General features: G+C 47.3%; 1 protein-coding gene across 1 annotated transcript in view; it reads left to right on the plus strand.

Annotated features, from left to right (window-relative positions):
- Positions 1 to 27,682, plus strand: part of SEMA6B (semaphorin 6B) — a 212,435-nt gene that overhangs the window by 115,232 nt on the left and 69,521 nt on the right. The window contains exons 2-3 of the mRNA XM_087922625.1: positions 13,228 to 13,362; positions 16,900 to 17,026. Coding sequence (XP_087778751.1) covers positions 13,257 to 13,362; positions 16,900 to 17,026 — 233 coding nt within the window. The 5' untranslated portion in view covers positions 13,228 to 13,256. The remainder of the gene's footprint in view (positions 1 to 13,227; positions 13,363 to 16,899; positions 17,027 to 27,682) is intronic.

The following is a 27,682-nucleotide window of genomic DNA, read 5'->3' on the forward strand; positions in this document are numbered from 1 at the left end:
GTGGGCAGAAGATGCTCAGAAGGCTCCCGCAGCAAAGAGGAGACACACCAATCCACCAGAAGGTCCATACAGAACGTTCTCCATTCTCCGTTCCCTCCCTCCTTCGTCCTCCCCGCTGGCATCTCTGACTCATCCCCACTCATCCTCTAGCCTGCCATCCCAGAAGCCATTTTTGGGGGGGGAGGGGGGGAAACTGGGATGTCTCATTTGGATGCTTCCTGACAACAGCGAGGAATTTTGTCGCTGTCGGCAACATTGCAACCCAAACCGTGAGCCGCTTTTGTTAACGTCCCAACAAGCTGCAGGCAACCCTCGACTGACAACCACAATTTTGTGGTTGTTGAATGACCCCGTAATCTTTAAAGTCGCCTGGTTTGGAACACGATCTTCTAAAAGGGACAGCCAGGAATTTGAAACGTACCCATTTTTACAATATATTAAACCAAAAATGAAAAACGAGTCTGCAGAAATAGCTAGAAAAAAGAAGGAAAAAATTCTCACTCTCCGTTTGTCCTTTGACGGCACAGATGTCGATTCTGGACTTGAGACCAGGGGTGGGATTCTACCGGTTTGCACCTATTTGCTAGAACCGATTGTTAACATTCTAAGCAGTTCGGAGAACTGGTTGTTAGAGGAAATTTTTACTGGCCTAATCCTGTAAGGAAGGCAGGAAGGAAACATTCTGGTGTTGCTTACAGAAACTGCCTCTCCGTTAACCCTTATTCCATTCTTGGCAGGACTAGTCTTCCTGTCTCTGGAGCTTCTCTGGAGTTTTTTCCCCCTCCTTTGCTGGTACTTTGCTTGCGTGGAGTGACCATTCAAAGTTACAATGGCACTGAAAAAAGGGACTTATGACCGTTTTTCACACTTACGACTGTTGCAGCATCTCCACAGTCACGAGAGGCCAGGCGAGGAGATGCGTGCCTCGATGTGAGTGATGTTGAGTTGGCCACGCCCAGCCAATAACATGACCAGCAAACCATGTCCACCCAGTCACATGACCCCCAAGCCATGCTGACTACCTAAGCCATGGCCACAGAACCGGTTGTTAAAAATGGTGAATCCCACCCCTGCTTGTGACGGAATAAAAATTTAATTATCTGATCTTGTTTGGATGTGGGATGTCTCAGGCATCGTTGGCTTCAAAGCTGTGTTGGTGAGCAAGAAGGAAAAAGAATTAGCGAGATATTTTCGGCAGCGATGGAAGCCTCTGAGACCGAAATGTACCAAGATTAATTTTAAAAAAAGCAAACAGCTCTTTTTAAAAACCAAATCAAAAGCATATTTGGGTCGCCTTACAACCAAAATGGAGCCCCAAATTTCCAAGAACAGTCGTTCACGTTTTGCCCCGTTTTGTAACCCTTTTCCCCCACCCCCAAGGTCGTTAAATGAATTACTGCAGTCATGAAGTGAATTGCACCATCATTAAATGAATCCACCTTCCCCCGCTGAGTTTTGCTTGTCCTCCTGGATACAGCAACCGTCATAAATACGAGTCAGCTGCCAAACATGTGAAATTTGGATCGCGTGGTCCTGGGGACGTTGCAACAGTCACCAGTGTGAAAAACAGTCCCTTATTTTCCATCCTGTTGTAACTTCAAATGGTCCCTAAACGAGTTGCTGTTAAACTGAGGAGTTGCTTTGAAATCTCAAAGGGGTCTTCAGAACAAACTGGGTTGGTTTGTTTTTCCCCTCCATTACGATTTCTCCTTCCAGGCGAGGACAATTTGGGCAGAGTCCTTAGTTGGCACAGCCCCTATGCTCCTTGAGCGCTGGGAGGCGGGGATGAGGGGACTTGTAGTCCAGCAACCCCCCGGCGATGGTAGAAGAGGAAAGGAAAGAGCAATTAAGAGGATCGAAGGCCCGGAGACCAAAACATACGAAGAACGGCTACATGATTTGGGTTTAGCCAGTCCGGAGAAAAGAAGGACTAGGAGAGACATGATAGCAGTCTTCCAATGTTTGAGGGGCTGCCCCAAAGAAGAGGGAGTCAAGCTACTCTCCAGAGCAGGACAAGAAACCATGGGTGGAAACTCATCAGAGAGAGAAGAAACCTGTTCTGATCTAGGCTTTCCCCAACAGCACGAAGCCCACGCCTCGTCCCGATAAACCCTTTATATTTAGTTTACAGTGAATTCCTCTCCAGCAAAGTCCCGGCCAACAGTCTTTCAAGAGATTCCACAATTACAGACCTTTATCAGGCTTGGAGAGTTGCCAGGCCGATAGCTTCCAAATGCCACTCTGTAGAAGACAATACTTTGCAAGGAGTCACGAACGAATCTTCACCCTAATTGAATGAACTAATTGTCTCCTGCAGACCCCACTCCCCTTTCGCTCCTCTTTCTTCCCTGTGGGAGGGCCAATTCACCATCCACCTGTGCCTTTACTCCTGAGTCGACCCTTGTTCCTTAACTGTTCCCTTCTTCTGGCAGCTCTGTGCATACGCACACTGGGAACAGGCTCCAGCTGTTCTTCCGCCCCACTGATCTCTGACTCCGAAGGCAGCTGATAACTGTCGGATGGACCTGGCCCCATCTCTGCCTCCGATGCAGAGCCCTCGTCAGAGCCTTCCCCAGACTCCAGGACTGGCCCAGGTTCCTCCCCAACCTCCTCGCTGTCCAACTCTGCCACCGGCTCCGCTGGCGGGCCACCACACAACCTGGAATGAAGGAGAAATTTCCTAACAGCGGTGGAAGATACCAGTGGAAGATATTAACCATATCTTCCATTGGTTAATCCAACAGCGGTGGATTAACCAGTGGAAGATATGTGGACTTCAACTCCCAGGATTCAGTTCCCAGGGCTGGCTGGGGAATTCTGGGAATTGAAGTCCCCATGTCTTAGAGAAACATTGGGCCAACCCATCAAGAAGAGAAGGTGGCCCCAGGCACTCCTCTCTCCTTCTGGTTCTTGACCAGCCACCGTGAACCAAGACCGATGTGTGTGCTTGCGTTTGGGTATGCAAAGCCCACAACCTCTCGAAAAGGGAGCCACGGAGAGATCCCAGCTCACTACCAGGGCTTCCTGGTAGACGAACATCCTGGTCGACGAACTTCGTTGTTGGCAGAAGCTTGTTAAATCAATGTTGGGTTTGAAGGAGGCGCCTGGGAATTTTCCTGAAGAACTGAAGAAGCAAGTCAATAGATCATTGAATGCATCAACTCCAAAACTACCCTGGGGACGCCATTGACCAAGCGCTAATTATCACTTGTTGGACACATTATGTAAAGATTACGTGAAGAAAGTGCCAGCATTGAGAAATTCCCAATACTGGGGAAAGAGGGAAAGGAAGGGAAGAAGAGGACAATGAATGAATGAATGAATGAATGAATGAATGAATGAATGAATGAATGAATGAATGAATGAATTCTTATTGGCCAAGTGTGACACATAAGGAATTTGTCTTGGTGCAAATGCTTTCAGTGTATGTACATAAAAAGAAAAGATACATTCATCAAGAGTCAAGAATCATAACGTACAACACTTAATGATAGTCATAGGGTAGAATAAGCAATCAAATTCTACTCGGAAACAGCCAATATAAATCGTAAGGATACAAACGACCAAGTAACAGTCATACACTCACAAGTGGGAGGGGATGGGTGATAAGGAGTGATGAGATTAATAGTGATAGTAGTGCAGGCTTTGTAAATAGTTGGACAGTGTTGAGGGAATTATTTGTTTAGCAGAGTGATGGCATTCAAGGGGAAAAACTTCCTTGTGTCTAGTTGTTCTGGTGTGCAGGGCTCTATAGCGTCGTTTTGAGGGAAGGAGTTGAAACAATTTATGTCCAGGTCGTGAGGGGTCTGTATATATTTTCACAGCCCTCTTTTTGACTCGTGCAGGACACAGGTCCTCCATGGAAGGGAGGTTGGTAGCCATTGTTTTTTCTGCAGTCCTAATTACCCTCTGAAGTCTGTGTCTGTCCTGTTGGGTTGCAGAACCAAACCAGACAGTTATAGAGGTGCGTGTTCTAGGACAATGTCGCAGGATCGAATCTGGATCGGTCACCAGCACTTTCTGATTTTTTGGAGGGTGTTTGGGGAAAAAACTGTCCTTGTGTCTAGTTCTGATGTGCAGTGCTCTATAGCATCGTTTTGAGGGAAGGAGCTGACACAATTTACGTCCAAAGATTAGATTAGGTTGGAAGGGACCTTATAGGTCATCCAGTCCAACCCCCTGACCAAGCGGGAGACCCTACACCATTTCTGACAAATGGCAATCCAATCTCTTCTTGAAAGTCTCAAGTGAGGGCGCTCCCACAACTTCCGAAGGCAACTTCTGTTCCATGGGTTGATTGTTCTCCCTGTCAGAAAGTTTCTCTTTATTTCCAGGTTGAATCTCTCCTTGGTCAGTTTCCATCCATTGTTCCTTGTCTGGCCTTCAGTTGCTTTGGAGATTATCTTGACCCCCTTTCTCCTCTCTGGGGCAGCCCCTCAAATATTGGAAGATGCTCTCATGTCTCCCCTGGTCCTTCTCTTCCCTAGACTAGCCAGGCCCAGTTCCTGCAACCGTTCTTCCTGTAACCAAACCGTAATTTCCCCACCTCCAGACTTACACAGAATTTCCTCACCTCCAATATTCTACAGACCTGTGGAGTCACCTAAGGGTGAGGATGGGCCGCACTGAAATTCAATAAGCAAATTAAAAATAAATAATAATATCTCCTTTTCTAGTTCTTTATCTAGTTAAAAGGCCTCCTGGGTTGTTTCTTCTTCTTCTTTTTTTAATTATTATTTCTTTCTCTCTTTAGCTGTCACCTCCCACCGCTTATACCTGTGAACGGAAAGTGAGAATTAGGATTTAATAGCACCTTCCTGGCTTAAAGGAGAGGAGAGAAGGATGTGCAGGGGTGTTGAGGGAATAAATTATTGAAATATCCATTTATTCGGGAGGCAGGCTGTGAGCGGATCAGCCTCACCGTGTTTCGGTGCACGGAAGTGCAGAGCAAAACCTGGCATTTTCGACATTGATTTCTGGTGGGCGGGGGGAGAACAAACTTCTGTCAGATCCCTCAAAGGAGGTTAGACAAGTTTTATTGATCAGGACACGGTGACCTGCAGTCAAAAGAACATCGAAACACGGCTTGGAAAGACGGGCGTCCCTCAGCTTCCGTAAGATACAAGAGAAGCGTTCTTAAAAGGGGAACGCGGAGGACGAAAAAGCATGTCGCTGTATGAGTTTTGCCATTTGAGACTTGAGTTTGTTTGGAAAGGTCACAGGCGTAGGATGTCTCGCTTGAAGGCCGGTCTAATAAACGGAAGGACTAGAAACACCACAGAATAAAGCTGGAGGGGACCTTGGAGGTCTTCTAGCCCAACCCCGCCCCCTTGCTCAAGCAGAAGACAAGATACCATTTTTCAGACGAGTGACCATCCAGCTTCTTCTTGAAAGCCTCCCGTGATGAAGCACCCACAACTTCTGGTGGCAAGCAGTTCCGCCGGTTAATGGTCCTCACTGTTAGGAAGTTTCTCCTTAATTCCAGGTTGCTTCTGCCCTTGATGAGTGCATAAAGTAACAGAGTGGGAAGGGTTCTTGTAGGCTGTCTAGTCCAACCCCCTACTTAACCAGGAGGCCCTACATTCGTAATGGCGAACCTATGGCATGTATGCCGTAAGTGGCATGTAGAGCCATTTGTGCTGGCACGCGAGCTGCAGGTTCATTGCATTCGCGCTTGCCTCACAGCTGAATTTTTTTTTCTGGTAGGTCTGAGGCCTTTCTCGGCCTCCCAGAGGCTTCGAAAAAACCTCTGCAAGGCTTTTCAGGATGAATCATAGGCCCGTTTCGTCACTTCCTGTAATACCAGAAGTGACGAAATGGGCCTATGATTCAGCCTGAAAAGCCTGCAGAGGCTTTTTCCAAGCTTCCGGGAGCCCCAAAAGGCCTCAAACCAGCTGAAAAATCAGCTGTGAGGCACAGTACGGGTAAGGGGTGGAGGGTGGGGAGATTGAGTGCGCATGCGCAGGGGTGTGGGGAGGGTGGGGTGTGCATTGCATTCTGGGTGCTGGCACGCGAGTGCGCGTGTGCTGGTGTACGCACAATTTTGGGCACAGGAGCCAAAAAGATTTAGCCACCACTGCCCTACAGCATTTCTGACAAATGGCAATCTAGTCTCTTCTTGAAAGCTTCCAGGGATGAAGCTCCCACAACTTCTGAAGGCAACTTCTGTTCCATGGGTGGATGGTTCTCCCTGTCAGAAAATGTCTCCTTTATTTCCAGGTTGAATCTCTCCTGGATCAGTTTCCATCCATTGTTCCTTGTCTGGCCTACAGGTGCTTTGATAAATAGCTTGACCCCTTCCCTCCTCTCTGGGGCAGCCCCTCCTGAGATATTGGAAGACTGCTATCCTGTCCCCCCTGGTCCTTCTCTTCATTAGACTAGCCAGGCCCAGTTCCTGCAATTGGTTCCATCCATTGTTTCCTGTTGACCCATTCATCTTCGGGGCAGCCCCTCAAACACTGAAATGCTGTTGTCATGTCTCTCCTAGCCCCTTCCTTTCTCTAGACTAGCCAAACCCAATTCCTGCAATCATTCTTCATATGTTTTGGTCTCCAGGCCTTTAATCGTCTTAGTTACTCTTCTCTGCACTTTTTCCCAAAGCCTCAACATCTATTTTTGTTTGGACTAGCGGAGACAGGATAGCAGTTTTCCAGTATTTGAGGGTGTTGCCCCAAAGAGGAAGGGGTCAACTTCTTTTCCAAAGCACCTGAAGGCAGGACAAGAAACCATGGATGGAAACTCATCAAGGAAGAGAAGCAACCTGGCATGAAGGAGAAACTACGTTAATAGTGAGGACAATTAATCAGTGGAACAACTTGACACCTGAAGTTGGAGGTTCTTAAGAAGAGATTGGAGAACCATTTGTCTGGAATTGGATAGTTGTCAGAGTCTATTCATGGACTGGAATCGAGCACGGTAACAAGGTCAGCCAATGAGTAGGCATAGCAACTAAATCAGCCAACGAGGACAGTTTGGAAACTGAAACTAGAAGTAGTCAGGATATGGCTCCATATTAAGCTCTGCAACTCTGCAGTTACGTTGAGCTCTGAGTCTATTGAAAATGAAACTGTCTCTCTCCTGTGCTTGCTTGCTGAGCTAAAGTGAAACTGGAAGTTTCTCTCTCTGTCTTGCCGAAGTTACTCGCAACGTGTTTCTGTCTGAGTTTGCTCCATGTTGGAGAACTCTGCAACTGGTTTGTAAAATCTACTTATTGTGTTTACAAAGAGGTTAAACGAAGCCTTAGCCGTCTGTGTTTAATTTTTCTGGTGCTGAATGAACCCTGCCAAACTCTGAATAATAGGTGTCTCCTGCTCGACTAGGGGTTCGGCTAGAAGACCTCTAAGGTCCCTTCCAACTCTTGTTATTCTCTTATTCTCTCTTGGGATGGAGAGGAAGCAGCGAGGGCCAAACCTCCACTCGCCAAGTGCCGTCCATCAAACACAATCCGATCCGTTGAAACTCACTTACAAAGCTTGTTTGGAACGTAGCTGTTGTGACACCTCTCAAGGCAGTGGAACTCCCTAAGTAGATTATGCCGTGCTTGATGAAATATTTTCCTTTTGTTTGTCCTCAATTTGCTGATTTCATTAGTCCTCGCGGCAATCCGTCGTCAGGTGGTGCACCGGGGGAGAGAGAGAGGGAAAATGACGGAATCTCTTCCTTCGCTGTCACAGCACTCATTTCGGTGTCTTCTCCGTGGGGAAGAAAATCCGTGTTATTTATACCCTTCTCGTTCCGGTTTTCCCCTTCCTCAATGTAATCGAAGGCTTGTTTGGTTCAGTGGCTGGGCACCAGGACCAGCACCAGGAGACAGGGACTTCTAGTCCCGCCTTAGACATGAAAGCCAGCTGGGTGACTTTGAGCCAGTTGCCAGGAGTCTGTGATTTCTAGTGCCATTTTAGGCATGAAAACCACCTGGTTGGCTTTGGGCCAATCACCGGGAGATGGTGAGTTCTAGTTCCACCCTAGGCATGAAAGCTGGCAGGGTGACTTTGAGCCAGTTGCCAGGAGTCTGTGATTTCTAGTGCCATTTTAGGCATGAAAACCACCTGGTTGACTTTGGGCCAATCACCGGGAGATGGTGAGTTCTAGTTCCACTCTAGGCATGAAAGCTGGCAGGGTGACTTTGAGCCAGTTGCCAGGAGTCTGTGATTTCTAGTGCCATTTTAGGCATGAAAACCAGTTGGTTGACTTTGGCTCAATCACCGGGAGATGGTGAGTTCTAGTTTCACCATAGGCATGGAAGATGGCGGGGTGACTTTGAGCCAGTTGCCAGGAGCCTGTGAGTTCTAGTCTCGCCTTAGGCATGAAAACCAGTTGGTTGACTTTGGGCCAATCACCGGGAGATGGTGAGTTCTAGTTTCACCATAGGCATGGAAGCTGGCAGGGTGACTTTGAGCCAGTTGCCAGGAGCCTGTGAGTTCTACTCTCACCTTAGGCATGAAAACCACCTGGTTGACTTTGGGTCAATCACCAGGAGATGGTGAGTTCTAGTTTCACCATAGGCATGGAAGCCAACTGGGTGACTTTGGGCCAGTCACCAGGAGATAGTGAGTTCTAGTCCTGCCTTAAGCATGAAAGCCAATTGGGTGACTCTGAGCCAGTTTCCAGGAGTGTGTGAGTTCTAGCCCCGCTTTAGGCATGAAAGCCACCTGGTTGACTTTGGGTCAATCACCGGGAGATGGTGAGTTCTAGTTTCACCCTAGGCATGAAAGCTGGTGGGGTGACTTTGAGCCAGTTGCCAGGAGCCTGTGAGTTCTAGTCTCGCCTTAGGCATGAAAGCCACCTGGGTGACTTTGGGCCAGTCACCAGGAGATAGTGAGTTCTAGTCCCGTCTTAGGCCTGAAAGCTCACTGGGTGACTTTGGGCCAAACACCAGGAGATGGTGAGTTCTAATCCTGCCTTGGGCATGAAAGATTGCTGGGTGACTTTGGGCCAATCACCGGGAGATGGTGAGTTCTAGTTTCACCCTAGGCATGGAAGCCAACTGGGTGGCTTTGGGCCAGTCACCAGGAGATAGTGAGTTCTAGCCCTGCCTTAAGCATGAAAGCCAATTGGGTGACTCGGAGCCAGTTTCCAGGAGTGTGTGAGTTCTAGTCCCGCTTTAGGCACGAAAGCCACCTGGTTGACTTGGGGCCAATCACCGGGAGACATTGAGTTCTAGTCCCGTCTTAGGCATCAAAGACAGCTGGGTGACTTTGAGCTAATCCCCAAAAGACTAGAGTTCTAATCCCAGTTTAGGCACGAAAGCTGGTTGGGTAATTTGGAGCCAATCGCCAGGAGACCCTGAATTCTAGTCCTGCCTTAGACATCAAAGCCAATTGGGTGACTCTGAGCCAGTTGCCAGGAGTGTGTGATTTCTAGTCCCATTTTAGGCATGAAAACCACCTGGTTGACTTTGGGCCAATCACCAGGAGATGGTGAGTTCTAGTTCCACCATAGGCATGAAAGCCACCTGGTTGACTTGGGTCCAATCACCAGGAGGCTCTGAGTTCTAGTCCCGCCTTAGGCATCAAAGCCAGCTGGGTGACTTTGAGCCAATCCCGAAGAGACTGGGAGTTCTAATCCTAGTTTAGGGCATGAAAGCTGGTTGGGTGACCTGGGGCCAACCGCCAGGAAACCGTGAATTCTAGTTCTGCCATAGGCATCGAAGGCAACCGGGTAATTTTTCAGAACCGGTCGCTCTTTTTCAGCCCAACCCACCTCACAGGGACTGGTGCGAGGAAACTAGGAGGCAGAAGGCGCGTTAGAGACTGTTCACCAGCTGCAGTTATTTATGACAATAATAATGGCGAGATTTAAAAAGATCTTGTAAAAAAAACCAGGATGGCATGTAATCCATCCATCCATCCACCCGTCACTGCAATAACAGATGGTCTCCTGCGTTTGACTGACAGGGGACTTGCCAGTGATTTTTGCAAGGAGGAATTTGCAAACCATTAATTATCCATTTGGGGAAAAAAGGGTCCCGACGAATTGAATAGGGCTATTTCTAAATGGATATCTTAAAATATATTTGCCGGCAGGAATTCTGCTGCTTCTCTTAAAAATAGCACTTTATTCGGGCCCACTGAATTAGGTGCCGGGGACATGATGTACATTTATGTTGGCGTCATCGCATCAGTGGCATTAGCTGGTCCTCGACGTACGACCACAATTGAGCCCCAAGTGTTTCCGTTGTTAAGCGAGACAGCGGCTCCGTGAATTTTGCCCCATTTTGCAACCTTTCTCGCCACCGTTGTTAAATGAATCATTGCAAGTTACACGCAGCTTAACTGAATCTGGCTTCCCCAGCGACTTTGGCTGTCAGAAGGTTGCAAAAGGGGGATACCTGAACCCAGGACACTGCAACCGTCGTAAATATGAGTCAGTTGCCCAAGTGCCTGATTATTTGGATCACGTGACCAAGGATCATGTGACAGCCATCATCTTCACTATCATCATCATCTCCTTTTAATGAGCCCATAATCCCTTGCGGGGTGGAATCAGGCCAACTGAAGGGAACGGGAGTGTTTCCTGGCCGGATGCTCTTCCTGTTGTCAGTGCGGAGTTTTGTTCGGCAGATATATATTCTCGTCGTGCCCAGAGAGAGAAATATCTGCCTCCTACCTAGGATCGAACTCACAGCCTCCTGATTGTGAGGCGAGCGCTCCACCTGTAGGCCGCCACACACCTCAATGCTGTGACAGTCGTAAGTGTGAAAAAACGATCACCAGTCCTTTTTTCAGGGCCGTTGTGACTTTGAACGGTCCCTAAACGGACTGTTGTAAGTCAAGAACTACCGATAGGGTCGTGTTTCTTCACTTTAGCAATGTTAAGGTGCGTGGACTTCAACTCCCAGAATTCCTTAGCCAGCAAGAATAGAATAAAGATTTGTCTCCCATTTCTAAGAATCTTTCCACATTGTACTAGAGGTGGTATTCAGCCAGTCTGGACCTGGAAATTTTGAGTAGTTCGGAGAACCGGCAAATCCCACCTCTGACTGGCCCCGCCCCCATCTCTTCTCCACCTCCCATTAAGTCCCAGCTGATTGGCTGGATCTTCTGTGGTTGCCCTGCCCAGGAGAACGGAGCTGGAAAGCAGGTTAGTGGGGTGAGGAGGGAATGAGGATTTTGCAGTATATCCTTCCGCTGCCATGCCCACCAAGCCACACCCACCAAGCCAAGCCACACCCACCAAGCCAAGCCACACCCACAGAACCGGTAGCAAAAAAGGTTTAATCCCACCACTGCCTTGTACCTGTGGGGAAACTTACTTTTTACATGCATAAATAAAAAGGTATTTATACACCTTTCTGGGCAGATGCTATTCCTAGTTTGGCCCCGGGGCGCCCCAAGCTGAGAACCTCCTCATGATTTATGGCTAACAAGGCTTAACTCCAAGAAAAATAAAATAAAATAAAAAAACCCTGCAATATCAGAATTGACCTCCGTTCCTTCTCTTCCATCGAACCAAATGAGCTTTAAAACTCTCCCAGCGGAGTTCAAAGGAAAACCAGGCGGCGAAAGTCGAAATCGGATGATAAATTGTTCCGACACGGAGGGTCATCTGAGGAGAAATCTATCTTAGCAACTGGCATCTTCATTCCTGCAGCCAACCGCTAAGGCAGAGAAGAAAGGGGAGGCAGGATTTGGGGTGTATTTGGGGAACAAATCAACACTAGGACAGCCAGCGTGTGTCTGGCCTCGGGTTCAAGATCCTCAGATCCTACCTGTCTTTATTTGGGTTTGTTATTTCTTTCCCCAAGCGATAAAAGGTAAAAGTTCCTCTTGTACATACATACTAGTCGTTTCTGGCACTAGTGGGTGGTGGTCATCTCCGTTACAAAGCCGAAAAAGAGCCGGCGCTGTCCGAAGACGCCTCCGTGGTCACGTGGCCAGCATGACTAAACGCCGAAGGTGCACGGAACGTCGTTACTTTCCCACCCAAGGGGTTCCTATTTTTCTACTTGCATTTTTTTTTACGTGCTTTCGAACTGCTAGGTTGGCGGAAGCTGGGACAAGGAACAGGAGCTCATTCTGTGACGCAGTGCTCACATTACAGCCCTGGTCAAAAGGGCCCAGCAGAGATTAGACCAGGGGTCCCCAACCACCGGGCCGCGGACCGGTACCGGTCCGTGGAACATTTCCTACCGGGCCACCGGTTTGCTGGGCGCCGCCATCTTGTTTGACGAGAAAGTGCTTCTGGGTGAGCTTTTCCAGTTGGAAAGCGGCGTTTGGGTCCTGAAGGAATCCTCGCGCCTTAGTTTCATTGAAGGGGGGGCGGGGCTTCGAACGAAAATAAGGCGCGCGGATTCTTTCAGCACCCAAGGCAAGGCGAGCCGAGCGACTGTCCTGAAGCCGTCCCGAAGCCCATCGACAAAGGTACAAAGGAGGAGTTGAAGGTGGCGGGGAGAAGCGGGGGACGGCTGGCTGGCCGGTCGCTCGGCTCGCCTTGCCTTGTCATGCGTGCTGATGCCGGTACCGGGCTGTGGATCATTTTGTGATGCCGGTACCGGGCCGTGGCACAAAAAAGGTTGGGGGCCATTGGATTAGACTACCTGAGACTTATCAGAAAACAACAACTGAATGAAAAATTGCTGGTGACCTTCTACCGCTGCACCATAGAGAGTATCTTAACATACTGCACCTCTGTATGGTTTGCCAATTGCACAGGGGCAGATAGGACAGCACTCCAGAGGGTTAACGTCATTGCCCAGAGGATCAATTGGTTTACCTCTCCCCTTTTTGGAAGAGCTTTGTAGCTCCCGCTGCCTTAAGAAAGTTCAAAACATTCTCAAAGATCCATCTTATCCTGGGCACCCCCTTTTTTTGAACTATTACCATCTGGCAGATGGTACCAGATAATAAAAACAAGGACAAATAGGCTGAAAAACAGCTTCTATCCCAGGGCAGCAGCTCTGTTGAATTCTACTGCATAGTGCAGTGTTGGTTTGGTGTCGGGGGTTTTCAATTCAATGTGTGGAGTGTGTGTGTGTTTGTGTTTTATTTTCACGGTCATGATGTGCACCGAAGATGGCGTTTTCGTTGTACGAGGTGCAATGGCAATAAATGAAAATAAACTTAGGGATTCGAACCCCCGAACTGCTGACCTTTCTGATCGACAGGCTCAGCGTCTTAGCCACCCCATCCCTCATACGATGGTCATACCCCCAAGCGATACGGCGGTGAAATATTGACTTACTTGACCTAATGGCTTAATATTCTTTGTACCCTTCTCATTTTTCAGGGGTGCGAAGGGCACACCACACGGAAGCCATGAGCCCTGCCTGCCTGCCTCTCGTCTTCCTACTGCTGCTGGAGAGGACGTCTCAGGCCCACTTCCCCGAAGAATCCGGGCCCATCAGCGTCGCTCTGGAGGACTGTAAGTGCCCGGCAGGAAAGGTTTGGCCAACTGGAGGGTTATTGGGTTAAATTAGGGCCAGTACCCAACTTACCAACCACAATCTGGGTCCAGAGCGAAGGTCACTACGTGATCCGGTTGCGAAGCAAGTCCTCACCTGACCGGACCTGATTTTACGACCATTTTTTTACCATGGTTATTAAGTGAGTCATGTGATGGTGAAGTGGTGTGGTTGTTAAATGAGTTGTATGGTCATTCAGTGAATCGTGTGGCCATTCAGTGACTGGTATGATTGTTAAGTGAATTGTGTGGCCTTTCAGTGAAGTGTCTGGTGGTGAAGTGAATCGGGTGGCCATTAAGCAAATTGTGTGATTGTTAAAGTGAATTGTGTGGTCATTAAGTGAATTGGGCATGGGGGGCACGTTTTGGCCAGCAGAATGGTGCAGGAGGCCGTCCAGGGCAAAAATAGGCATTGGGGGTGCTGTGTGTACCTCCTACGCATCCCGTTTGGCTGACAGAGGTACCGCGGGCCAATCCTTAGCTACTTCCAGGCCGGCCCTATGGATTTAAGCAACCTGCAAGGCAGATTTAGGCCTTGAGCTAGACACCCCTGTGATAGATTGACAGTTAGCCATAGCATTTAGACTTATATACCGCTTCACCATGCTTTACAGCCCTCTCTAAGTGGTTTACGGAGCCAGCAATACCGCATTCTAACCACTGCACCTCCAAAGGCCCTTTCCAAAACCTCTTTTGAAAATTTTTTTCAATGTGTCCAAATTTATTCCGGTTTAGATTTAACATTTATAACAGCTAGCTGCGTAATATTGACATTTTCAGATTTTGTATTCTATCTAAGCTAATCCTCTTTAACAGTACCAAGGCATCTTTGTCACATACATATACACATTTCCACACCTTTCTGGTTATTCTGATACATTTCTATATCTTCTTTATCTCTATGATCCTGATTCCTATTGTCTATCCATTCATACCAATTTTCCCATACTGTATAATATCCCAAGTCTTCCTTGCCTTTTAACTCTAGGGCAGTGGTGGCTAACCATTTGGGGCTCCTGTGCCAAAAATTGTGCATGCGCTTGCACGCTCGCACTCGCGTGCCAGCACCCAGAATGCAATGCGTGGCCCCTCCCCCATGCCTCCTACACATACATGTGTAATCCCCACCTCAGCCACTCCCTTACCTGCAGTACACCTCACAGCTGATTTTCGACTGGTTTTGCGGCCTATTTTGGCCTCCCAGAGGCTTGAGGAAGGCTTCTGCAGGCTTCTGCAGGCTTTGCAGGCCGAAAACTAGCCCCGTTTCGTCACTTCTGGTATTTTCGGAACAACAGGAAGTGATGAAAGGGGGCTAGTTTTCGGCCTGCAAAGCCTGCAGAAGCCTGAAAAAGCCATCCCCACGCCTTTGGGAGGCCGAAAAAGGCCTCAAACCAGCTGAAAATCAGCTGTGAGGCGTGCGCATGCCCAGTGAGGTATGTTTGCCCGCAGCTCACGTGCCGGCACAAATGGCTTTGCATGCCACCTGTGCCACACATGCTGTAGGCTTCACCATCATGGCTCTAGGGTGAGTTTATCCATTTCCACACAATCTAAAATCTTTTGGATTACAGGATCTTCTGATGGTATAGTATCCTTTTTCCGGCCTTGTGCAATTCTCGCTCCCATACTTATATACAAGATCATATATTTGACGCTTTGAAACAGGAGTTGAACCAGGAGTGGGATGCTACTGGTTTGCACCGGTTCAGGCGAACTGGATGCCAATTTTACATCTGGTTCGTCGAATCAGTAGTTGCAATGACTGGCTGGCCCCCGCGTGCCCCACCAGTCCCAGGAATCTCCACAAGGCCCATTTTGGTTCCCAGGTAAGTGCAAGGCCTGCGTGGATGCTCAGGGAGGGTGAAAAACAGGCCTCTGTAAGGCTCTGGAAGACCGGAAATGGGCCAGTTTCTGGCTTCCAGGTGGCCTCCAGAGCCCGGGAAGGCCATTTTCGCCCTCCGGAGTCCAGGGAGGGCAAAAACTCCACCCTCACCATGGTACAGGAGGCCGACTCGGCCATGCCCACCATGGCCACGCCCATCAGCAACCAGGCAACGAACCGGTTGCTAAATTTTTTGGAGCCCACCCTTGATTTGAACCTACCTCAGCAGGGCAGACCTGATCCTAAATCCATCAAAAACTACCAGGGCAATCGCTCCGCGTTGGATTTCCCTCATCCTGAGGTTGAATAACTAGGCCTGGATTCTTGGAAATAGCTCAATACAGGTCTTCCTTGATTTATGCTGCACGAGTCAAAAAGAGGGCCGTGATAATATCTGCAGACCCCTCACATCCCGGACATAAACTGTTCCAACTCCTTCCTCAAAACGACGCTATAGAGCCCTGCACACCAGAACAACTAGGCACAAGGACAGTTTTTCCCCAAATGCCATCACTCTGCTAAACAAATAATTCTCTCAACACTGTCCAACTATTACAAAGTCTACATTACTATTACTATTAATCTTCTCATGACTCTTTATTACCATTCCTTCCACTTGTGACTGTATGACTGTAACTTTGTCGCTTGTATCCTTACGGTTTATATTGACTGCTTCCTAGTATGATTTGTTCACTTATTGTACCCTGTGACTGTCATTAAGTGTTGGACCTGATGATTCTTGACGAATGTATATTTTCTTTTATGGACACTGAGAGCATTTGCAACCAAAACAAATTCCTTGTGTGTCCAGTCACATTTGGCCAATAAAGAATTCTAGTCTAGTCTAGTCTAGTCTGGTCTATTACTATTCTTCTCATCCTTCCTAGTACCCATCTCTTCCCACTTAAGACTATAACCCTGTTCCGTGTATCTTTATAGTTTATACAGTTTTGTTTCCTAGTATGATTTGATTGCTTATTAGTATCCTATGACTATCACTAAGTGTTGTATCTTATGATTCTTGATGAATGTATTTTATTTTTTTCTTTATGTACACTGAGAGCGTATACACCAAAGACAAATTCCTTGTGTGTCCAACTACACTTGGCCAATAAAAATTTCTATTCTGTTCTATTCTATTCTATTCTATTCTATTCTACTCTACTCTACTCTACTCTACTCTACTCTATTCTATTTACAACAATTCGTTTAGTGACTGTTTGCAGTTACAATTGCACTAAAGAAACTTACGACCGGTTTTCAGACATACGACTTGCACAACATCCCCACGAGCACATTAATCAAAATTCAGACACTCGGCAAGTGACTCGTATTTATGACGGTTGCGGTGTCTCGGGGTGACGCAATCCTCTTTTTGCCCTTCTGACAAACAAAGTCAAGGGGGAAAGCTGGATTTGCTTAACAACCGGATTACTAGTTTAATAACGGTAGTGATTCACTTAACAACTGCGGTGGGAAAGGCTGTAAAACGGGGCAAAAAAACCCCCTCACTTAACAACTGTCTCACTTAGTATCAGAAATGCTGGGTACCGTTGTGGTCATAAGTTAAGGACTACCTCTGACTTCCCACCTGTCTTTCCTTTGATTTCCTGCAGATGTGAAGCAATATGCCGTCTTCGTGGGCAACGGACTCGGCCGCTTCGCTGGCCAGGACGGCAGCGCCGAGCGCCTCCATATCCAACGGATGCTGACCATCAACCGGACTCTGTTTATCGGAGAGAGGTAACACGACGCTGCCTTTGCGTGTGTGTCTGTGTGTGTGTGTATCTGTGTGAGCTTTAGAAGCCATATTGAGATCCGATGCTCCCATGCTGCCACAATTCAGCCTGGGAAAGTGGAAGGGGGGAATTTATTGGGGTATATCTAATTTGACATAACAACATTCTTTTTTTCTGATTCAAGGTCAGGTTGTGTTGCACCTAAGTGAGCGGAAGTCTTAACTTGGGATGGATGGTGATTGGGCCATGTGATGTGATGATGGGTGCAGGGGGATGGATTTTGTAGTTTTTACTTATTGTAAGGAAGCCCAGAACTTTCAGATTCAGGATTCCCCAATTGTGCCAGTTTACTATCCAATTAAAAGGAACTTTTGAGAAGATGTCTGTCTCGGAGTTATTGGGGAGAATGGAGGGTTGCTCGAACGCTGACAGCGTGACTTTCCTGTGGCATCTGACATTCCGCAGTAGGCAAGGAGCGACAATTTCGGAACTGGTGCGGTCTAAGATAGACTGCCTCTGACAAGTGGAGGTTCTATCCATTCTACGTGGTTCATTTTAGCAAGGGGGGGGGTTATTCCATGATAACGGGGGCTCTGGTGAATATTTCAGCGGGTCCACGGGAGGTCGGGAAGTTTGCAATCTTGAGATTGGGTAGAACCTGAATGCGAAGTTGTCAATAGGACTACAATAGCCCCCTTGAATCAAATGTCCTTTTACAGAGCAGTCCAGAGCCGTATTTCTCAGTCTGGGTCCCTTTAAGAGGCCTGGACTTCAACTCCCAGAATTCCGTAGCCAGCCTGGCTGGAGAATTCTGGGAGTTGAAGTCCAGGCCTCTTAAAGAGACCCAGCCTGAGAAATACTGCTCTAGAAAATTAATATATTGTTATGTTTTGTGGTGTGGTGTGCTATGTGTTTTGTTATGTTATGTTATGTTGTTACGTTACATTGTTATGTTTGTTATGTTATGTTTGCTATGTTATATTATGTTTGTTGTGTTGTGTTGTGTTGTGCTATGTCATGTCATGTTATGTTCTTGCTTGTTTTATGGAGTTGCTATGCTAAGGATCAATACCAACCATAGAAAGGATTGGTCGAAATGACCATCAGAGCATTAGTATTCCCTATAATATTATTATTATTATTATTATTATTATTATTATTATTAACACGCTCCAATGCTAAGGAGTTCTACTTCCCCTCCCCACCTGAAAAGAAATATCTTCCAAAGGCAAAACACAAGCAGAGGAGTTTCAGTTTCACAGCAACCATGCAGCTTTAGTACAGAACAGTTGAGCTAAACCATGTCCAGGCTCCTTGCTGTCTCTTCCTTGCTCACACAGCAAATGCTGCTTCAGTTTCCAAACAGCCCTCAACTCTCTCACACACTGACAGGATGCTAGCTAGATGAATACCGATGGATGCTGGTAGGCAGAGGTACAATTTTTTCCCCCTTATTTTCCTCCCCCAAAACTACATAGTTTTGTAGCGAAACACAGGTATTGAGCTAGTATATTATATGATGCAGAGGAAACAACCTATAACCTGACAGAATTTAATCAGTTTAGAAGACGCCAGATTATAAGAGCTATTTAGAAACTAGGGTCTTGGACTTCTACAAACTTCTATTAAGCCATTATTGGTGGGAGAGGGGCCTATGTTAATTCAGAAATTCGACCATTCAACCTTTCTCTACAGAGCTAGAGGCGTATTGCTCGGGAAGATACTCTTTGCACGCTCAGAGGCTAGCGGATTTGGGAGCAAGCTAAGGCAGGCAGCTTCCGGGGACCCGGTTCCAGATTCAAACGGCAGCCCTGGAGTGGGCTTCACACCTTAGATTTGCGAGCCTGGATGCTTCAAGTCTGCAAACTCGGGATGCTGAAAGGCAGGAAAATGCACTCTGCCCATGCCCCGGTTCCCTCTCATCTGAGGAGGCTTTGCCTTTTCATCAACGATAGCTCGAAATCCTGCTTTCAAGGAGGCCCCCCGTCTGCGGCTGGCACCGCCCGGGCGAGGAAAAGAAAGGCTTCTGTCATCCGAGGCGGATCGCGTAAGCGGCCCCGATATCGGAGTAAGCAGGCCGGGGAGGCCTGCTGCGTTGCCATGGCAACCTCCAGACTACGGGAAGCTCCTGAAAAGGAGAATCAGGAAAGTGAGACCAATGTGGGGGTTCAGGTTGCAGCAGGAGGAAGAAGCGAGAGGTTTCGGGGTGAGGGTGAGGTTGACAAGAAAGGAGGTTGCCCCAAGAAGATCGGCGCTGTGGGGGGAAAGTTGGCGCTTTTCCCATAATGCCCCACTTGGATCGGCACACGCGCCCCCTCCGGGAGTGAGGTCTAGCGACTTGTGGCGTCTCCTGGCACGGGAATCCCGCCCCCACTGAGAGCGCTTCGTTGCTCTGCCAACTCCACAGAATGGCAGGTCTCTCAGGAAACTGCATGAGGATTAGCACCTTGGATGGGCCAAAAGAGGCGCCGAGCGACGACGGCGCGGTCTCCCTGCGGTTGCTCTCAGGCACGGCCCGACAGGCTGCTTTTTCTACTACCTGCCGCGACGGCAAAGGAGTAGTGAGGGGGCCTAGAGGCGAAGCTCTCACCTCACCACAGTCAGGAGGCTGCGAGTTCGATCCTAGGTAGAGGCAGATAGATGTTTCTCTCTCTGGGCACGTCAAGAATAGAACTCTGCTGAATGTAACTCCGCACTGGGGACAGGAAGGGCATCGGGCCAGTAAACACTCGGCTCCATTCCGTTTGCCCCGCAAAGGATTCTGGGGTCAGCCATGGGATCATGGTGTAATGGGGGTTTAAAAGGGAGGACGAATGCAAGAGCGGAGGGGGAGCATGGATTTAATGAATGGATTCGGTGTGACATCAGCCTGGTGGTTAAGGCATTGGGCTAGAAAACAGGAGGCGGTGAGTTCTAGTCCCTTGTTGAGCATAAAAACTGGCTGGGTGACTTTGGGTCAAACACCAGGAGACTGTGAGTCCTAGACCTGACTTAGGCATGAAAGCCAGCTGGGTGATTTGAGGCAATCACTAGGAGATGGTGAGTTCTAGTTCCATTTTAAGCATGAAAGATGGATGGGTGACTTTGGGCCAATCACTAGGAGACTATGAGTTCTAGTTCCATTTTAGGCATAAAAGATGGCTGGGTGACTTTGGGCCAATCACTAGGAGACTATGAGTTCTAGTTCCATTTTAGGCATAAAAGATGGCTGGGTGACTTTGGGCCAATCACTAGGAGACTATGAGTTCTAGTTCCATTTTAGGCATGAAAGATGGCTGGGTGACTTTGGGCCAATCACTAGGAGACTATGAGTTCCAGTCCTTCCTTAGGCATGAGAACTAATTGGTTGACTCAGCCAACCACTAGGAGAGTGTGAGTTCTAGTTCCATTTTAGGCATGAAAGATGGCTGGGTGACTTTGGGCCAATCACCAGGAGACTGTGAATTCTAGTTCCATTTTAGGCATGAAAGATTGCTGGGTGACTTTGGGCCAATCAACAGGAGACTGTGAGTTCTAGTTCCATTTTAGGCATGAAAGATTGCTGGGTGACTTGGGGCCAATCACCAGGAGACTGTGAATTCTAGTTCCATTTTAGGCATGAAAGATTGCTGGGTGATTTGGGGCCAATCACTAGGAGATGGTGAGTTCTAGTCCTGCCTTAAACATGAAAGCCAGCTGGGTGACTTTGGGCCAATCACCAGGAGACTGTGAATTCTAGTCCTGCCTTAGGCATGAGAACTAATTGGTTGACTCAGCCAACCACTAGGAGAGTGTGAGTTCTAGTCCTGCCATAGACCTGAAAGCTAGCTGGTTGATATTGGTCCAAATACTGGGAGACCGTGAGTTCTAGTCCTGTCTTAGGCATAAAAACTGACTGGGTGACTATGGGCTAATAGCCAGGAGACTGTGAGTTCTAGTCCCACCTTAGGGCAGGAAGCCGGCTAAGCCAATGAATCTCTCTGTGCCCAGCCCACCTCACAAGATTGTTGTGGAGAGAGAAAAAAAAAGGAGAAAGGATCATAGGTCATTTTTAATTTATTTTTTATGGTGCAAGATCACTTTACCTTACAGCCACGCTGGTCCCTGGTACCGCAATCTTTGCAACCATCGCCGAGTTTTCACCAGCTAAGCCGGGAAAGAATTAATTTAGGTTTTGAGGGTATCTTTGCGCGTCGAGTTAATGGCACCCTGGCACCTTCGGGGAGCTGACGGCTTCCTTCAGTTGCCATTCTTCGAGTCCCAGATGCGATCAATCGATGCGCGGTTCCGTTTCTCAACATAGGAAATAAAGGACTTTTTGGGTGTGCGGGTGAGATGTCTCCTCCGGGGCAAATTCTCATCGTTCTCCAGCTCAATTAGGCTAACAGATCGCCGTCGGCGATGTGAAAAAAAAAAAATCAAATCGCGCAGAATTCTAGAAATTGGCTGAGAGGAAAAAATTCCTGCAAAGATTCTGTAGTTTGGAAATTAGGTCCCAAAAGTGAACATGTCAGAAGAGAAGATTTAGACCAGCTATAAAAAGAATGATTGTTATTTTTTAAAAAAATAGTCCTTCTCAGGAACAATTCCTTGGAGTTTCTCTTTAGGTAGAAGTATACTTGATTCTTCGTTTATCCTTCCTTCCTTCCTTCCTCCTGCCCTTCCTTTTTCTTCTTCCATCCTTCCTACACCCCCCTTCCTTTTTCTCGTTTCTTTCCTCCCTTCCTCTATCCTTCCATCTACCTTTTTCCTTCCTCCATCCCTCCTACCCTTCCTCTCCTTATCACTTTTCTCACCTCCCTCCCTCCCTCCCTCCTCTTTTGCCGGCCTGCCTGCCTGCCTGCTTCCCTGTCTTCTTTCCTTCCTTCATCCCTCTCTCCCTCCCTCCCTCTCTCCTCTCTTTTTCCTTCCTTCCTTCCTTCTTGCCTGCCTGCCTGCATTTTTGCCTTCCTTCATCCCTCTCTCCCTCCCTCTCTCCTCTCCTTTTCCTTCCTTCCTTCCTGTCTCACTGCCTTCTTGGCTCCATTCATCCCTCTCTCCTTCTCTCTCTCCTCTCTTTTCCTTCCTTCCTTCCTTCCTTCCTTCCTTCCTTCCTTCCTTCCTTCCTTCCTTCCTTCCTTCCTTCCTTCCTTCTTGCCTGCCTTCCTGCTTGCCTGCATTTTGCCTTCCTTCATCCCTCTCTCCTTCCCTCTCTCCTCTCTTTTTCCTTCCTTCCTTCCTTCCTTCCTTCCTTCCTTCCTTCCTTCCTTCCTTCCTTCTTGCCTGCCTGCCTGCCTGCCTGCCTGCATTTTGCCTTCCTTCATCCCTCTCTCCTTCCCTCTCTCCTCTCTTTTTCCTTCCTTCCTTCCTTCCTTCCTTCCTTCCTTCCTTCCTTCCTTCCTTCCTTCCTTCCTTCTTGCCTGCCTGCCTGCCTGCATTTTTACCTTCCTTCATCCCTCTCTCCCTCCCTCTCTCCTCTTTTTCCTTCCTTCCTTCCTGCCTCACTGCCTTCTTGCCTCCATTCATCCCTCTCTCCTTCCCTCTCTCCTCTCTTTTTCCTTCCTTCCTTCCTTCCTTCCTGCCTGCCTGCCTGCCTGCCTGCCTGCATTTTTACCTTCCTTCATCCCTCTCTCCCTCCCTCTCTCCTCTTTTTCCTTCCTTCCTTCCTGCCTCACTGCCTTCTTGCCTCCATTCATCCCTCTCTCCTTCCCTCTGTCCTCTCTTTTTCCTTCCTTCCTTCCTTCCTTCCTTCCTTCCTTCCTTCCTTCCTTCCTGCCTGCCTGCATTTTTGCCTTCCTTCATCCCTCTCTCCTCTCTTTTTCCTTCCTTCCTTCCTGCCTCACTGCCTTCTTGCCTCCATTCATCCCTCTCTCCTTCCCTCTCTCCTCTCTTTTTTCCTTCCTTCCTTCCTTCCTTCCTTCCTTCCTTCCTTCCTTCCTTCCTTCCTTCCTTCCTTCCTTCCTTCCTTCCTTCCTTCCTTCCTTCCTTCTTACCTGCCTGCATTTTTGCCTTTCTTCATCCCTCTCTCCCTCCCTTTCAAGAAGAGATTGGACTGCCATTTGTCAGAAATGGTGTAGGGTCTCCTGCTTGGGCGGGGGGTTGGACTAGATGACCTACAAGGTCCCTTCCAACTCTGATTTATCTGTAATCTGTAACCTCCCTCTCCCCTCTCTTTTTCTTTTTTCCTTCTTTCCTCCTCCCTCCCTCCCTCTCCTCCTCCTTTCCTCTCCTTCCCTCCTTCTCTCCTTTCTTACCTCCTCCCTCCTTCCCTTTATTCTATTTTATTTCTATGACCACCCATATCAAGTACACTTAATTTATCCCTTTGCCAAATTAGTACTGCCACCCATCACACAAATGTGACTCTGGGCGGTGCACAATAAAATCAACAGTTCAAACCATCTTAAATAACCATTAAAAGCACCATTAAAGCCAAATCTAAACAAGAATGCATGACTCTGAGCAACTCACATCATTAAAAACAAATATATATACACCCACACGCACCCACACACACACACACATACAGTACAAAACAATAAAAGCATGAAAATACACAGCTGGTGAAGAATCATTAGAAAATACTCTTCGCATAGCCGAAGGTGTTAGATGGATGGATATGTAAATTTGTAGAAATATAGAATGGGAGAAGAGAAAGAGGAGAGGAGAGGAGAGGAGAGGAGAGGAGAGGAGAGGAGAGAAGAGAAGAGAAGAGAAGAGAAGAGAAGAGAAGAGAAGAGAAGAGAAGAGAAGAGAAGAGAAGAGAAGAGAAGAGAAGAGAAGAGAAGAGAGTATATAGAATGGGAGAAGAGAAAGAGGAGAGAAGAGAAAGAAGAGAAGAGAAGAGAAGAGAAGAGAAGAGAAGAGAGTATATAGAATGGGAGAAGAGAAAGAGGAGAGAAGAGAAGAGAAGAGAAGAGAGTATATAGAATGGGATGGGACAGGACGGGACAGAACAGAACAGAATAGAATAAAATAGAAAATAATAGAATATATGGAAATAGAAAAGAAAAAGAAAAAAACAAATATATGGAAATAGAATGGAATGGAATAGAATAGAGAATGGAAGAAGAGAAGAAATAATATAGAATATAATAGAATCAGGAATAATGGAACAGAACAGAATACAACAGAATAGAAACAAGAATAAGAGAACAGAATAGGATGGGACGGGACAGGACAGAACAGAATAGATCAGAAATTAGAATAATGGAACAGAACAGAATTAAGCAGAACAAACGCTTTATCCTACGCTGTTCTGGGTACCGCATTTTTATTTGTTTATGTTTTCCACGGAGCTTTTAAATCTGGAACAACGCAACTGAGGTTGTCGGGTAACAAGGTGCACACACCGCCTGTGGGTCCGGCTGTTCTGTGCAGCCCCCCAAACCGCCACATCTTCCTCAGCGTCAGCCTCCCTTCACGCCACCCTACCCCACCCTGCCACACTGAGGACAGCCTGAGCTACGTTCAGCCCCCTTCTAGCGCTGATCACAGCGTCACCACAACCGCAGCAGCTCATTCCATCCCCGCAGCACCGGATGGTGTTTACATTCCAGGGTGCAAAACAAGAGGCGTGGGAATGGTAGCTTGGAGAGCTTTGAAACCGGGATGGTGGAAGGTCTGCCGCCTGCGGCAGGGGGCTGGACTAGAAGATCTCTGAGGTGCCTTCCCGCCCTAGGACTCCCCATTCCTAAGAGGTCTGTAAGGGGCGTGCGTAAGCACACCCACGTGCCCACCGTCCCTGTCTTAACGGTCCCTTTTATTTGTATCTATTTCATGTATTAACAGTCCGGTTTATACTTATGTATATTATCAACAGCCTGCTTGACAAAATCAATTAATAAATAAATAAATGTTCTAGGAATCAGCCTAATGAATGTGTAGATAACCTTGAGAGAAGAGGGGAATAGTTGCTGCCTAGCAACCCATCGGATAAGAGAGGCAGGCGCCCTTGGTTACCTAACAGCCAGAGGAAGATACAGATACAGATTAACTGAGTTGGAAGGGGCCTTGTAGGTCCGTGATGGCAAACCTGTGGCATGTATGCAAGAAGTGGCATGCGGAGCCACTTCTACTGGCACGCAGAAGAGCCCCACTGCACATGCCAGTGCACCATTTTCAGCGTGGGAGCCCAAAAAGGTTAGCCACCACTGTGGTAGGTCATCTAGTCCAACCCCCTAACCCTACACCATTTCTGACAGATGGCAGTCCAGTCTCTTCTTGAAAGCCTCCAGTGATGAAGCTCCCACAACTTCTGAAGGCAACTTCTATTCCATGGGTGGATGGTTCTCCATCGTAAAATTTCTCCTTATTTCCAGGTTGAATCTCTCCTTGATCAGTTTCCATCCATTATTCCTTGTCTGGCCTTCAGGGGCTTTGGAGAATAGCTTGACCCCCTTCCTCCCTGTGGCAGCCCCTCAAATAGTGGAAGACTGCTATCATGTCCCCTTACTCCTTCTCTTCATTAAACTAGACATACCCAATTCCTGCAACCGTTCTTCATACTGTTTATGAATTGGGATGCAATATTCCAAGGGTGGTCTTACCAAGGCATTTTAAAGCAGTAGTAACACCCATGGTTTCTGCTTCCATTGTGGCTTGGTTTCGCGACACAGAGGGTCAGAACAAGAAACCAGTCAGAAAAATTAGAATAGAGTAGAGTAGAGTAGAGTAGCAGAATAAAGTAGAAGAGCAGAACAGAGCAGAGCACAGTAGAGCAGCAGAATAGAGTAGAGTATAGAATAGAGTAGAGTAGAGTAGAGTAGAGTAGAGTAGAGTAGAATAGCAGAACAGAATAGAGTAGAGTATAGAATAGAATAGAGTAGAGTAGAGTATAGAGTAGAATAGAGTAGAGTAGCAGAATAGAATAGAGTAGGGTAGCAGAATAGAATAGAGTAGTAGAATAGAGGAGAGGAGCAGAGCAGAGCAGCCAAATAGAGTGGAGTAGAGTGGAATGGAATGGAGTAGAGTAGAGTAGAGTAGCAGAATAGAGTAGAATAGAGTAGCAGAATAGAGTAGAATAGAGTAGAGTAGAGTAGAGTAGCAGAGTAGAGTAGAGTAGAGTAGCAGAATAGAATAGAGTAGAGTACAGAATAGAGTAGAGTAGAGTAGAATAAAGTAGAGTAGAGTAGAATAGAGTAGCAGAATAGAGTAGAGTAGAGTAGAGTAGAGTAGCAGAATAGAATAGAGTAGAGTACAGAATAGAGTAGAGTAGAGTAGAATAAAGTAGAGTAGAGTAGAATAGAGTAGCAGAATAGAGTAGAGTAGAGTAGAGTAGAGTAGAGTAGCAGAATAGAATAGAGTAGAGTACAGAATAGAGTAGAGTAGAATAAAGTAGAGTAGAGTAGAGTAAAGTAGAGTAGAGTAGAATAGAGTAGCAGAATAGAGTAGAATAGAGTAGAGTAGAATAGAATAGAGTAGAGTACAGAATAGAGTAGAGTAGAGTAGAATAAAGTAGAGTAGAGTAGAATAGAGTAGCAGAATAGAGTAGAATAGAGTAGAGTAGAGTAGCAGAATAGAATAGAGTAGAGTACAGAATAGAGTAGAGTAGAGTAGAATAAAGTAGAGTAGAGTAGAGTAAAGTAGAGTAGAGTAGAATAGAGTAGCAGAATAGAGTAGAATAGAGTAGAGTAGAATAGAATAGAGTACAGAATAGAGTAGAGTAGAATAAAGTAGAGTAGAGTAGAATAGAGTAGCAGAATAGAATAGAGTAGAGTACAGAATAGAGTAGAGTAGAGTAAAGTAGAGTAGAGTAGAGTAGAGTAGCAGAATAGGGTAGAGTAGAGCATAGAATAGAATAGAGTAGTAGAATAGAGGAGAGGAGCAGAGCAGAGTAGCCAAATAGAATGGAGTAGAGTGGAATGGAATGGAATGGAATGGAATGGAATGGAATGGAATAGAATAGAATAGAATAGAATAGAATAGAATAGGACGGGACCTCGGAGGTCTTCTAGTCCAACCCTTCTCAGGCAGGAAACCCTAAACCATTTCAGACCAATGGTTATCCAGCGTCTTCTTTCACAGCTCCCGGAGGCAAAACCCGTTCCGCAGATTAACTGTTCTCGCCCTCAGGAAATCCCTCCTTGCTTCAAGGTTGCTTCTCTCCTTGATGACCATTTGGATGCTCTCCGGCGTGTCCTTCTGCTGCTGACTCCCAAAGGAGCGGCCTGGCCACGCAGCTGGCCAATGGCTTCCTCAAGCCACCCCGTCTCAATTTAACGGGGATGGATAAAAGTTTAAAGAAGGACAGATGTGCACCAGATGGAACCGATTCCCTGGAGAGGACATTGCCCTCAGATTTTAGTGGCAACAGCCGCTTTGGAGGTGAAGCCGAAAGACCAACCGGCCTGGTGCTAGGATGGTCCGGCAAGAGAAAGCGGATGGATCGCCCAACATAAGCCATTCTCTGTGTCAGAATGTTTGCAGCATGACTACTATTGTGAGACAATCCAAGAGCACAACACAGCACACAGAGGCTTTAACGGCGGTTTATATACAAGGCAGCTATATACATACGTGTACGTGGTCGGCAAATACCTGACAAGCAAGCAACCTTCTTTTACTCTGCATGGAGAACCACAATGCAGACAGAACACAAGGAGAGAGGGAGATACGCCCTCTCATGGCCTCATATATATATGTTGTGGCCCCGATTCCTGAGCCTATGCTGTCAGAGGAAGAGGACCTGGAAGATGAGGAG

Source organism: Pseudonaja textilis, chromosome 1 (assembly GCF_049901715.1).
Source record: "Pseudonaja textilis isolate UNSWEBS1 chromosome 1, rPseTex1.2, whole genome shotgun sequence".
NCBI classification, from domain to species: Eukaryota; Metazoa; Chordata; class Lepidosauria; order Squamata; family Elapidae; genus Pseudonaja; species Pseudonaja textilis.